Source organism: Centrocercus urophasianus, unplaced genomic scaffold, assembly GCF_019232065.1.
Source record: "Centrocercus urophasianus isolate 14NV4802_14NV808 unplaced genomic scaffold, USGS_Curo_1.0 seq_20, whole genome shotgun sequence".
NCBI lineage: Eukaryota > Metazoa > Chordata > Aves > Galliformes > Phasianidae > Centrocercus > Centrocercus urophasianus.
The window spans coordinates 1,393,986-1,406,070 of record NW_024884756.1 but is presented as its reverse complement, the minus strand read 5'-3'; the positions used below and the strand labels follow the sequence as shown (position 1 = coordinate 1,406,070).

Below are 12,085 nucleotides of genomic sequence, written 5' to 3'. Positions count from 1 at the left end.
TTTCAGCACAGTTTATACCTCCAATGAAGACCATATTGGGCATCGCCAGTCTGGGATACTCAAACACAAAGTCATATAGCCAACCGCTAGCACTCTTATTCTTTAAGCTTAACAAGAAGCAAAAAAAGTTGCTCCAAGTCCTGAGTGATTGGACATCAGGGCAAGACTTATAAGGAAGAGCTGAGACCTCCTTTTAAAGCTCTGAGAAGGGGAAATGAGGGGAAACCTCATGGTAGCCTGAAGCTCCCCATGGTGCTCAATAAGTCTCCAGGGCTGTGGACACAGCCCCGAGCTGCTAGAGCTCAGGGAGTGTTGGGACACTGCTCTCAGCCATAAGAGTTGGGTTTTGAAAGGTTTCTGTGGAGCCAGGAGATGGACTCAATGATCCTTAAGGGTTCCTTCCCATTTGGGACATTCTAGGATCCTAATACATTTGATACCATAGGTTTCTACGTTAAGTCAGAAGGAATCATTCTGCAATTGAATCTGGTGTTTTTTTTGCTGCTGAAATGTCACGCATAAGGATTACAGCAAGTTGGTAGATGCCAAAACAAACCTGGTTATCCAATGGACACCAGGCAATGGCTGTAAGAAAGCAATAACAATCCATATACAGAATAGCCTCCCAGACTCCAGTTAGAGTGACTCAGGGAGCTAGACCCAAGGGAACTAAACCTTGTGACTTTGTATTACATATCCTTTTAGGTGTTTTGCTACACAAATTTCTCCTGTAACTGGGTCATCCCAGCCTTCCATTCTCTTATCTATGGGTACTCACAGGGTACTGTGTTTCAGAGAACTATCTGTTCTTATCACAGGATTGTATTTCTGAACAGTAGTGATCGACACAGAGCTTACATCTGTGTATGGATACACACCACTTATTTGCATGTTTACACTCTGATGCATGTTTGCTTTGCTGCAGGGTGCTGTTCCAGGCAAAATAGGACAAATGCTAACATTTTCCATACAAAATATAACCAGAGAGAAGGGAGAAGGAATACAGAAGGTTTTTAAAAGTGCAGAAAACATGATTTCCACACAGTGACGAAAGTCATTATGATGATAGGAGGCACCGGGTATAAAATACAGGAAGAATAGTTATACTCCTTTGGAAAACAGCCATCTACAAACTATTGGCAGACCTGAGACCTTCATAGTATCACATGGTATACCATTACTGGAAAAGACCTCCAAGATCACCTAGTCTGACCATCAGCTTCAGGATATAAAGACATGTAAAAGGATAGAAAACACTTCTGTCATGCAATCAGCAAGAACATCTGCAAGTACATCCAAAATCTAAATCAGTAAATTATCACTCTCTTCAGCCAAACACAAGGAAATGTCTGCATTCAGCTTATTCTGTATTTGCCTTGCTGAAATTCACTGGAAACTGAATAAACCCATGAGCGAGTATAAGTGCAGAAAGAAAAGAAATTTAACTCAAAGAAACTGTGGTACAAATATGTAATAATACCATGTCAGCACATTTCAGAAGTGAGAAGGAAATATCAGAGGAAAGCAATGTGTGTCCTCCTCCATGACTAGTAAGAAATGTCTGATGCTACTAATTGTTTTAACTAGATAGGCTGTCTATAAAACTCCTGCAGAACAATTCTGATAAAAGCCAATGTCAAAAAACACAAATGAAAAATGATTAGCCAGTTAGGAAACATCATGTTATGAAAATAGAAACAATGCAAATTAATTAAAAAATAATTTTTCAAATTAATGAAATGCATTTTATCATTCAGATGAAGGAAATACTAGTTACACTGCATGAAGATGAAACTATGCCTGCATCTGACAGAATAGTATGTATTCACTGACAACAGTATACAGAAAATGAAGTCAAACATTGGATTTCTCTGAAAATAGTAATTCAAGTAACAGCCACCTGCCAGCATTTCAGACCACGGAATAACAGTAGGCCAAGAATCAGATCTGTTAAAATATTTTGGAAAGAAAAATAATATCAAGTACGCTAACCATCCCTAAGCCATGAAATTGCATTGCTTTGGGAAATGTGTAATTTGAGAAAATGAACATACCTTAGGCAGTGGTTTTTTCTCAGCACAGTTTATACCTCCAACAAAGACCATATTGGGCATCACTGGTCTGGGATACTCAAACACAAAGTCAAATCTCATTATTGAAATAGAAGCAGAGTTCAGGAGGTCCAGCAGGGTTACGTCTCTTTGAAGAATTTTAGAGGAAAACTGTATTGCATCTTGATAGAGGACATTACAGTAAAAGCGCTCCAAGAAAGAAATCAGTGTATTCTCTACTCTCTGGAAAAATGTCATGTGGTCTGAATTGAAGGAAAGTGTTCTGGGGACATACGACAGAGGGCTTGAGCACTGTGCTGCATCAAAGTGTAGATTGCAAGGTAATCCTCTCATGAAGAACACAAATGGAAGCGAAAGGTAATTAGCAACTGTTGCTCCACACATAAAAAAGGGATCTGTGAGGACTGCGTCGAAGTTGCTTTGATTCAAGTACTGCAGAGTTTCTGTGCTGTTGAACAGTTCCTTGCACTGACCATAAAAGGCTTCAATAAGTCGTTTGAAAAAATTGAAGAGTACTAAAGCATATTTTGGGAAAGGCATACTCTTGAGGTGAGCTTCAAGATACACTTTAAAGGTATTATCCAGATCTTCAAACTTGGTGGACACTGGGTATGTTTTCACAGTATATGCGTGTCCCTGTTTGTCATCCGTATTCCAGCTTGCTTCTGGTTTAACCACCACCACTTCATGTCCTCTCTTAGCAAGCTCATGAGCTACTTCCCTCAGGCTTAGCCAGTGGCTTCCAATCATGGGCACCACCAGGAGTTTCCCTCCTTCAGAAAGGCCAGGAATGAGGAGGATAAAAATCCCGGCAGCAAGTGGATAGCAAAGCCGCAGCGTCATTGTCCTGTGGACAGAGCACTGACTGTGAAACTGTCTCCTACTGCAGGCTCTAGCTTGAATATGCTTTCACAGGTTGTGATTGGATGTATTTGCTAAGCTGTGCTGTTTTTTGTTTATATTCTAGTTAATGTTTTACTCCTGAGATCTGTGCTGATTTGTGGGTGAGTGCTGTTGTTGCCTTTTTTTTTTTTTTTTTTAGTTACTTGTACTGCCAAATACAGTGACCCTTCACTGTGTTGACTCACTGGAGTTCTGCAGTGCTCAGTGAAGAACTAGCTCCTTTACATCCCAATTAGTTTTCTTAAAACATTTCTGTTGATCACTGTTGTGCCCTGGTCAGGGTAAACGAAGGCAAGTTTGGTGAAAAGAATTCACACAGTACAATAACAAATGAAAAGAGCCTCAACACATTAGATTATGATTGGATACACAGATGTTCAGAGAATTTCTCTGAAAACAGAACAGAAGGATGTTGTGTTACTGACTAAAGTGAGATTGACAAAGTCTTCTGGGCTACCAGATAGGGAATACCCCTGCAGCCTACAATGTAGCACTAAGATGAGACATTTAGAGAGTAGTCTGACATCTGCAGCAGAGATCTGTGTATTTGAAGTCCACCATCTTACTTTCAAGGAGCAATGCAGTTTTTTTCACAGTCTAGGAAACGGCCATGAAACTTCTGTTATGCAGCTGAAAATTCTTCACCAATATAGATATCAAGTAGAATCAGATATAACATGGTATACCAAATATGTGTAAAGGTCTCACAAAAAAGACTCACATGCGCGCCCAGTTATCAGACCTGATTTTTAGCAAAAGAGCAGAGCGCAGCTTGTGTTCTACCAGGGAAATGCCCTGCCCTCTTTTAGGCTTCCACTACTGACTATATTGCAGCATGACGATCGGAAAATCCAAACTTACAACAGTGCTAATAGGGAAGGTAAAGGGTGCAGAGTCAAACTGAGGACGAGGGAAGTTAATCAGTACTACAGAAGAGCTTCCATGTGTCTGCCGGTTCTCCAAGGCCTCACTTATTTTGCTGGATTATCTGGCAAGGGTTTATGTATGAGTTAATCTTTTCTGGGCTCAAGGCAGCGCTGGATAACAGCTGGTTTCTTCTTAAACTGATTTATCCACACAAGGAGACAGTTAGGAACTTCAGGCTTGAGTGGGAAAGGACATAGTTGGGGCATGATGAAGGAGGAACTGTGCTTCATCTGAAAATGCACCCTTTTGAGTGATAGGACAAGGGGGAATTGCTTTAAATTAAGAGAGGATAAATTTAGGTTAAATGTCAGGCAGGAATTGTTTCTTTGAGGGCAGTAATGCACTGGTACAGGCTGCTGTGGTGCCCCATCCCTGGAGGCATTCAAGGGCAGCCTGAGCAGAGGGGTTGGAACTGGATGGACTTTAAGGTCCCTTCCAACCTCAGCCCTTCTGAGATTCTCTACGGAGGACCTTGGGGCTGTGCTGGTAAGGCACAGCATGACGTAGGGCCATAGGCACAGAGCTGCCACGGCACGGCGGACTCCATCCCCCAGCAGGCCCGGCAGGGCCGGCCCCTCAGCGCACTTTGCGCCGCGCCAAAACAAAAATGGCGGCAGCGGCGACAGAGAGGCGGCGGCTTTGGGCCGTCTGCTTGCTCTGAGCGGTGCGGATCCGGCCTTTTCCCGGCCGGAACCGAGACAAGGCCGAGCGGAGAGTGGAGTGCTGCCGCAGTTGCCTGGCGGGGTGGAGCCGGGTGTTGGGCGGGGGTGCAGCCCGTGAGGGGAAGAGGAGGCTGAGAAGAGGTGGGAGGCTGGCGGCGGAGGTGAGGTGAGGTGAGGTGAGTGGTGGGGGGGCGTCTCGTTTCTTCGAAGGGAGCTTACAGGCAGGAGGGAGAGCGGCTTCACGTGGCCCGGTAGGGACAGGACAAGGGGGAGTGGATTTAAACTGAAAGAGGGGAGCTCTGGATTGCATATTGGGAGGAAATTACTGACTCGTTGAGTGATGAGGCGCTGCCCGGTGAAGTTCTGGGTGCCCTGAGGCGTTGAAGGATGGGGGATGGGCAACCATTTTTGTTGGCAAGCAGCCCCAAGCCCCACCTGCCTGGAACTAGATGGGCCGGAAGGTCCCTTCCAGCCGAAGCCGTGCTGTGATTTTACTTTTCTAATCCGTATTTTATGACTTTTAAGGGAAGGAAAGTGCTGGCAGCATGTTGTGGTTTAAGCCAGCAGGTGGCTCAACACCGCGCAGCCTTGCTCTCGCTTCCCTCCTTCCCAGTGGGATGGGGGTGGGGGGGAAGGCGACACAACCAAAGTAGAACTCGTAGGCTGAGATAATTATTTACCAAGATAGAGAAAAGGAGAAGGATAATAATTACGACTATAATTACGACATACGAATTTATATTACAAGTAGTGCACAAGCAATTGCTCACCACCCCCCTGGGAAATGCCCAGCTAGCCCCTGAGCAGTGGAAGAGAGAGAGAAATGAGCTCTCTCCTCCTTCAGAACACCTTTTGCTTGATGCCGTGTGATATGGAATATTGCTCTGTTCAGTTTAAGTCAGCTGTCCTAATTCTGTTCCCTCTAACCTCCTCGGGCCCTTTGCTGCAGATGGCCTTGGCTCTCTACAGCGCTGCTTAACAGCTGCTATAAACATCAGCGTATTACCAGTATTGTTTATCTCCTAGAACCAAAACAAAGCATAGTGCTAGGCACTTGGTAGAAAACAATTCCTTCCCAGCTGAAACTAAGATACAGTAATGCTTTGAGGGTCCGGAAGCAAGGAGTGAAGGAAGGTTTGCTATTGTCCCACTTACCTGCTTCTCTGGAGTGGTGAGGGGTGCTCAAGTGAGCAGTGCTTCCCAAGTGTGCGTGCTTTTATGGTGAGCAAGCCTATTAGGATCAAAGTATGTGTTCACATGAGAACAGTATGAATCATAATCTTTGTCTGGTTAAATGGTAAACATTGACACACCCACTGTAAAATAGATGAAGGCTGAGAGCTTTTGAACGGTGCTCAACTTATCAATCATGTTTGCAGCAGGGGAGGTGAGATAAAGGTTTTAGAGCTGCATTCAGAGTAGAAAAAAGCATTGAAAAAAGATTTATCCCGTGTGTGTGTTCATTATTCCAACTGCATGATTTCATTTTTGAAGGAGTTTTAACATGCATATGCATTGTATAAAGTGATAAAGAATAAGAGTGAATGTTCCCATGCTGCTTCATAGTCAGCTTCTCAGAGCAACGCCTTTTGCATAAAAAAATAGGCAAAAGGACTAAAATTATTTAATGTAATGATGAGGTTGTGGATGCCCTATCCCTGGAGGCATTCAAGGCCAGGCTGGATGTAGCTCTGGGCAGCCTGGTCTGCTGGTTGGCGACCCTGCACATAGCAGGGGGGTTGAAACTAGTTGGTCATTGTGGTCCTTTTCAACACAGACATTCTATGATTCTATGTGATTTTATAAAAAGAGATTTGTTAGATACTTGAAGAACTAGCAGCTGGTTGAGTGGGGAGCTCAGAACTTTTGGCATTTAAAAAGATATTCAGTAAGGTTTGCCACTGAAGGCTCTCTAGGAAAGTAAGCTGGCACAGGAGAAGAAGAAAGTTTTTGCTTGATTGAATAGTTGAGTAAAAGATGGGAAATTGAAGATGAACCCTCACAGAAGGGAGTAAGATGTAGTTTCTCTTTTTTCTAGGGCTCTTTTGGGGTTCAGCATCAGTAATCTATTAGTCAAAAAAAAAAAAGAAAGTGAATTTTGAAGTGAGTATTTTTTCTTGTGATATCTGCTGATACATAGCAATAAAAATGAGCACCGTTAGTGAAGCTTGCCCATCTTCAAGCTACTGAGAAGCTGAAGGATGCAGTAGCTGATAATGCTGATTGTAGGTAAATTCGTGTGTAAACTATGTGCGTAGTGTCTGAGTTTGAAGTGAATGCACAGCAGAGTGCTGGCATGATTGGCGTGATTTAAAAAAACCACAACAACAACAAAAGTAAGCATTTCTAAGATGAATGCTCAGCGCTTGAACAAGAACCAAACAATGCTTATTTAGCTATAGCAACCCGTGGTTTGCACACCTCTGGAACTTTATAAGGGTAATAGAAGATGGAGGACTCACTCAGTTGTAAGAATGGATCATAGAATCCTAGAATGGCCTGTGTTGAAAAGAACCACAGTGCTCATCCAGTTCCAACCCCCTGCTGTGTGCAGGGGCACCAACCAGCAGACCAGGCTGCCCAGAGCCACATCCAGCCTGGCCTTGAATGCTTGCAGGGATGGGGCATCCACACTTTTGGGTTAATGTGATAAAGAACCATAAAATTGCAAGTAGGATTAAGGTAGATTGGGAATGATTATTCAGTGCTTCAGTATAATTCATGGGTTATTCGTTTCTAAAACAAACATTTGCAGCACAGTAAGAGAAACTAGGGAGTGGCAAGTACAAAACAAAAGGGATTGAAGTGAGGGATCTTGTTACGCAAGGAACGGTCATAGAGCTACCAAAAAGACTGAAAAAAACCCTCAAAAATGTGTTTTTTTTTTGACAGAGTTTCTGGGTTGCACAACATCTGGAAGCAAAGAAGATATTTTGCTAAAGTATTGCTGTATTTTTGCCCATGCATTGCACTGTTTCTATCTGAACTAGCTGGAGACAGATTTTATGTGTATGTGGGTTTATTGAGAAACACAGTGCCGGCATATTCAGTAATTCTGGGGACCTTGCATGCGTTTCCTGCAAGAAGTACCTAAAAAACTAGTAATTAATAGATGTTTAGAATGATCTGTTGATTTTGGCATACACATTTGTGCTGATGCAAGAGTGAAATCTGACAAAGTTGATTCTAGTTAAAAGCATGCTGAGATGAAAGCTTCTAATTTGCCCTTTTTTGTTACACTAATGTGTGTTTCTGTATGCATATGATGTTCATTTTTAGAATAACAGAATAAGATTTTTTTTTTTTTTTAAAGGCATAAACAAATTCTACAGTTGAAGAGAAGGCCAGAGGATCTTTGAGGGCTTGAGAAGGGTGGATTCAACTGCATTTTTCATAGTAAACAGATTATTCTGTGTTTTTAAAGGACTGTTTTTTTTTTTCACGATGTTTGGGGACTTATTCGAAGAGGATTTTTCCTTTATTTCAAACAATCATTATGGAAAAGGGAAGAAATCAAAGCCCAAAGATTCTGAGCCTCCAGCTCCCAGGGATTTCACCAATCTTAGTGGTATCAAAAACCAGGGTGGGACCTGCTACCTCAATTCCCTTCTGCAGACTCTGCTTTTCACACCAGAATTCAGAGGTACTGTGTTCAGAACCTTCTTAAAGTAATCTCCATTGATATTTTGTAGCGACTTGCATCTCTGATTGTTTATTAAAGAAATGCTGCGAGCATAAACGGTTTATTTCAGTTGAATTGAAGTGAGTTGTTACAGAATAGCCAGCTTTTGGTCTCTAAAATTAGTATTGTCAGTTCTACACAAAATAGAAATGTTGTACACATTGTATCTTAAACACCTACTGCTTGTGAAAACAAGTGAGGCTATTGCTCTACATAGCATGCCATTTATTTTGGAGTGCAACCATTACAGTTCATGGAAGAAAAAAGTATTTTGCCATCTGAACATCCCATGCTTCCATGTGTTTTTTAGCTTGAACCGTGTCTAATGATGAATGATGTTGAGATGTTGCATGACTTTTTGACAAAAAGTGACAATTGTAACAAGTCCTCAAAGAAAAAGCATTACCTTTTTTCCTTAATGAGTCATTTTTCTTTACAATTACAGAGGCACTGTTCTCTCTAGGACCTGAAGAGCTTGGGACTCTGGATGATGTCAGCAAACCAGATGCAAAAGTATTTAAAATCTTCTTCTGTTTTGTCACTGTTCGGTGTTGTTCTGTATGGTTTGAAACAATATTTTCATGTGTGAATGAAAGCTGAGCTTTGATACCAAAAGGCTGGTTGGTTGAAATCCTTTTTGCACACAGATGCAAAATCACAGAATGGATCACACAGGATCATAGAATGGCCTGGGTTGCAAAGGAGCACAATGCTCATCCAATTCCAACCCCCTGCTGTGTGCAGGTCACCAACCAGCAGCCCAGGCTGCCCAGAGCCACATCCAGCCTGGCCTTGAATGCCTGCAGGGATGGGGCATCCACAGCCTCCTTGGGCAACCTGTTCCAGTGCCTCACCACCCTCTGCATGAAAAACTTCCTCCTCATATCCAACCTAAACCTCCCTGTCTCAGTTTAAAACCATTCCCCCTTGTCCTATCACGATGTCCATCCTCATAAACAGCCGTTTCCCTTCCTGTTCATACTCTCCCTTAAATACTATAAGCTTTTCCTTCAAGAGTAAGGTGTTGAGCCTGTTTCCACTGGGTTTGGTAGCAAAGGTTCTTCAGTGGAAGCAGAAGTGATCCCAAAGTTTGTTCAGAGCCTTTTTGTTTTTCTCCGCTGTAACTAAAACTACAGTGCTCTGACTGATCTGCCACCAGTCAAAAACTAAAAATAAAAACAAAGTGTGTGCAGACCGGGTGACCGCATCGAGATTCTGCAGGTTTAACAGCCCACCTATACTAAAAACATTATGGGACTGTGATTTCGTATTTATTTTAGAAGTGCTTACTAAAATTGACTACTTCAGCAGGTCTGCTAAACTGCTTCAGTTTCATTCTTTAGCCTTTGGGTTGACATATCACAGTTAATTGCTTGGAAATATGAATTGCTTTGTAAATCAAAGATTAAAAGTAGGCAGCTGACAGTGATTATTGACATTGATCCTTCTCCTTTCACCTCATCGTCTGTCCTTTTCCTGAACAAGGAGTAGCAGTTGTAACTGTGTTCTTAGATTTCAGGGTTATGAAAAGTAGGAAAGTTGTCCTTTTGTGCTCTGGTGTGGTTTTATTTAAATCCATGCAGTCTTGCTTTATCACAAAGCTCATGTTCCATGACTGTATTGAATATGGAGGGGGGTTGTGTATGTTTGGGATCTGATGTTCTGATGAGAGTCGAGTTATGAAAGTGATTGTTAGTCGTGGTCTGTTAGAGGTTCTGTTCTGTTTATTTTGACTAAATTCCATAAGTTTATTTCAATTGTTGATTTAAAGATATATTTTGCTTCTTTTATACCCAGGTTCGGATAATTCCATTACAGCTTCAGCGGTTATTTGCCCAGCTCCTGCTCTTAGATCAGCAGGCTGCATCTACAACAGACCTTACTGAGAGCTTTGGTTGGAGCAGCAATGAGGTACAAGTCAGCACCTGTGGCACCACTGATGCTGAAGTCTGGCATTTAAAAAACTAGCTTAAAATATTTCAAGCTGTGGAGATAGCAATTAATTGGGCCAGCTTTTCTGCTGTGCTGTTGTATCTTCACATGCACTATGTGTTAGTTGTTTCCAGTCAGCAGCAAGAGAAAATTGTTCCTTTAAATACATTTTGAGTAGCTGTACCATTGTTTTTGCAGGAATGCTTTTTCAACAGTAATTTGGCTATTTGTCTGTAGTTACTTAAGTTTCTGTTCTCTGTGTAACGCATCCTTGAGCTTAGTGGAGATCTACACAGGTGAAACTATGTCTCATGTGTTATATTTTATGCACTTTTAACTACTTCAGAAAGCATGACTGAATTAAGAATAACTACTACTAATACATTTTTCTCGAAGTGGCAAATATATGGGTAACCATTGAGACAGCTTTCTGGCATGCGTAGTTTAAGTTGTTTTTAAGCAATAGACAAAGCAAATGGCACAAAGTTTATTTCTTTAAGTTTGTTTTTTGTTGTGCAGGAAATGAGGCAGCATGATGTGCAGGAACTGAATCGGATTCTGTTCAGTGCTTTGGAGACTTCCCTTGTGGGAACTTCAGGTCACGACCTTATTAATCGATTGTACCATGGGACAGTTGTCAACCAGATTGTTTGTAAGGAATGCAAGAACATCAGTGAGAGACAGGTAATGCTGGAGGATTTTCTGTGTTAGGTTTCTGTTTCCTTGCTCGGTCCAAAAAGAAACCAGATGGCATCTTTCTGCAGCATCACTGGTGGTTATAGTGGATCTAGATATTGGTTAGGGCACTGCAGGCTTGCAGGTGTGTGGAAATTGTGCGTGACTGACCGTTGCTAAATCTTAGCTGGAATTTTGTAAGCCATGTGTATCGTGATGTGACTCATGAGCTTAAAAAAAAACCAAACAATCAGCAAGCATTATTACATCTGAGTTGGTAAGTTCTGCCTGTGGATGTAGTTATCAGACAGCTGAACAGTGGGGTAACAACAGTAAAACATCTTTACGTTGCTTTACTGCTCTTGTAAACTACTTACTATCTCTTTTTTTGTTGCTGTTGTTGTACTTCTGCGTAGGAAGATTTTTTAGACCTAACAGTGGCAGTAAAAGGTGTAGCTGGTTTGGAGGAGGCCCTGTGGAACATGTATGTGGAAGAGGAATACTTTGAAAATGAAAACTTGTATCGATGTGGAGCCTGTGATAAACTGGTTGAGGCATCAAAGGTAATGCATCAAGTCATTGTCAGTGTTTGATTTGCTAATGTTTTGAGACTTCACTTACATTGCTGTGCCTACCCTCTGGCCCCAAAATAAAAAAAATTTTACAAGAGCATGCCAAAATTGGACTTGCTTTTTAAATCTCAGCAGCTTGTGTGATCCATTTCCTGACTTGAATGTTGTTGCAATCTTTAAGTAATGATGAGTGGGACAGCATGTAGTTATGAGAATACTGCTGCATTCACATGCTTCTACTGCACCTGGCTGTGGGCATTTCAGAGCATAGGCTGAAAGACAAGCTAGAGCCCAAAGAAAAGAAGGAGATAAACTATCTGGAAATTCTTACCTGAAGAGCACCTGTGGCAGAGAAACATAATAAATAATTCCCTGCTTTTGGCAGGGAAATGGGGTCTCTTGATTTAGGTATTGCATTGTTTCTCTGATGTTGAACAGCTTGCAGTGATGTGTTAACAGACTGAAAAAGTCTGCTGCAGTGGGTAACATAGAAGTAATTACTCAGGTTTTCCAGCATCTATGGCAATGGCTGTGTATGTTTTCACAGCCTACACCTGTGTCTTTTCCATCTGTCAGCTTACTTCTGGTATAAGCACCACCATGTCATGTCTTCTCTCAGCGACCTAAGCCACATGCTAAGCCGGTGGCTTCCAGCTCTGG

General features: G+C 42.0%; 2 protein-coding genes across 6 annotated transcripts in view; one reads left to right on the top strand and one right to left on the bottom strand.

The window, feature by feature from the left end:
* LOC122162338 (UDP-glucuronosyltransferase 1A1-like) overlaps window positions 1-5,814 on the bottom strand; it is a 120,887-nt gene extending 115,073 nt beyond the window's left edge. Inside the window, exons 1-2 of the mRNA XM_042822611.1 lie at window positions 5,720-5,814; window positions 2,055-2,919 (exon numbers count right to left, since the gene is read on the bottom strand). Coding sequence (XP_042678545.1) covers window positions 2,055-2,915 — 861 coding nt within the window. The 5' untranslated portion in view covers window positions 2,916-2,919; window positions 5,720-5,814. The remainder of the gene's footprint in view (window positions 1-2,054; window positions 2,920-5,719) is intronic.
* The window catches only part of USP40 (ubiquitin specific peptidase 40), a 31,760-nt gene continuing 24,172 nt past the window's right edge, over window positions 4,498-12,085 (top strand). For 2 of the 5 annotated variants that reach the window (XM_042822606.1, XM_042822603.1), the window contains exons 1-6: window positions 4,504-4,740; window positions 7,878-8,207; window positions 8,692-8,759; window positions 10,044-10,157; window positions 10,698-10,862; window positions 11,270-11,416. In XM_042822606.1, coding sequence (XP_042678540.1) covers window positions 8,009-8,207; window positions 8,692-8,759; window positions 10,044-10,157; window positions 10,698-10,862; window positions 11,270-11,416 — 693 coding nt within the window. In that variant the 5' untranslated portion in view covers window positions 4,504-4,740; window positions 7,878-8,008. Of the gene's footprint in view, window positions 4,741-7,473; window positions 7,574-7,877; window positions 8,208-8,691; window positions 8,760-10,043; window positions 10,158-10,697; window positions 10,863-11,269; window positions 11,417-12,085 lie in introns of those variants that run through there. The other 3 variants (XM_042822607.1, XM_042822604.1, XM_042822605.1) reach the window with 3 other exon arrangements.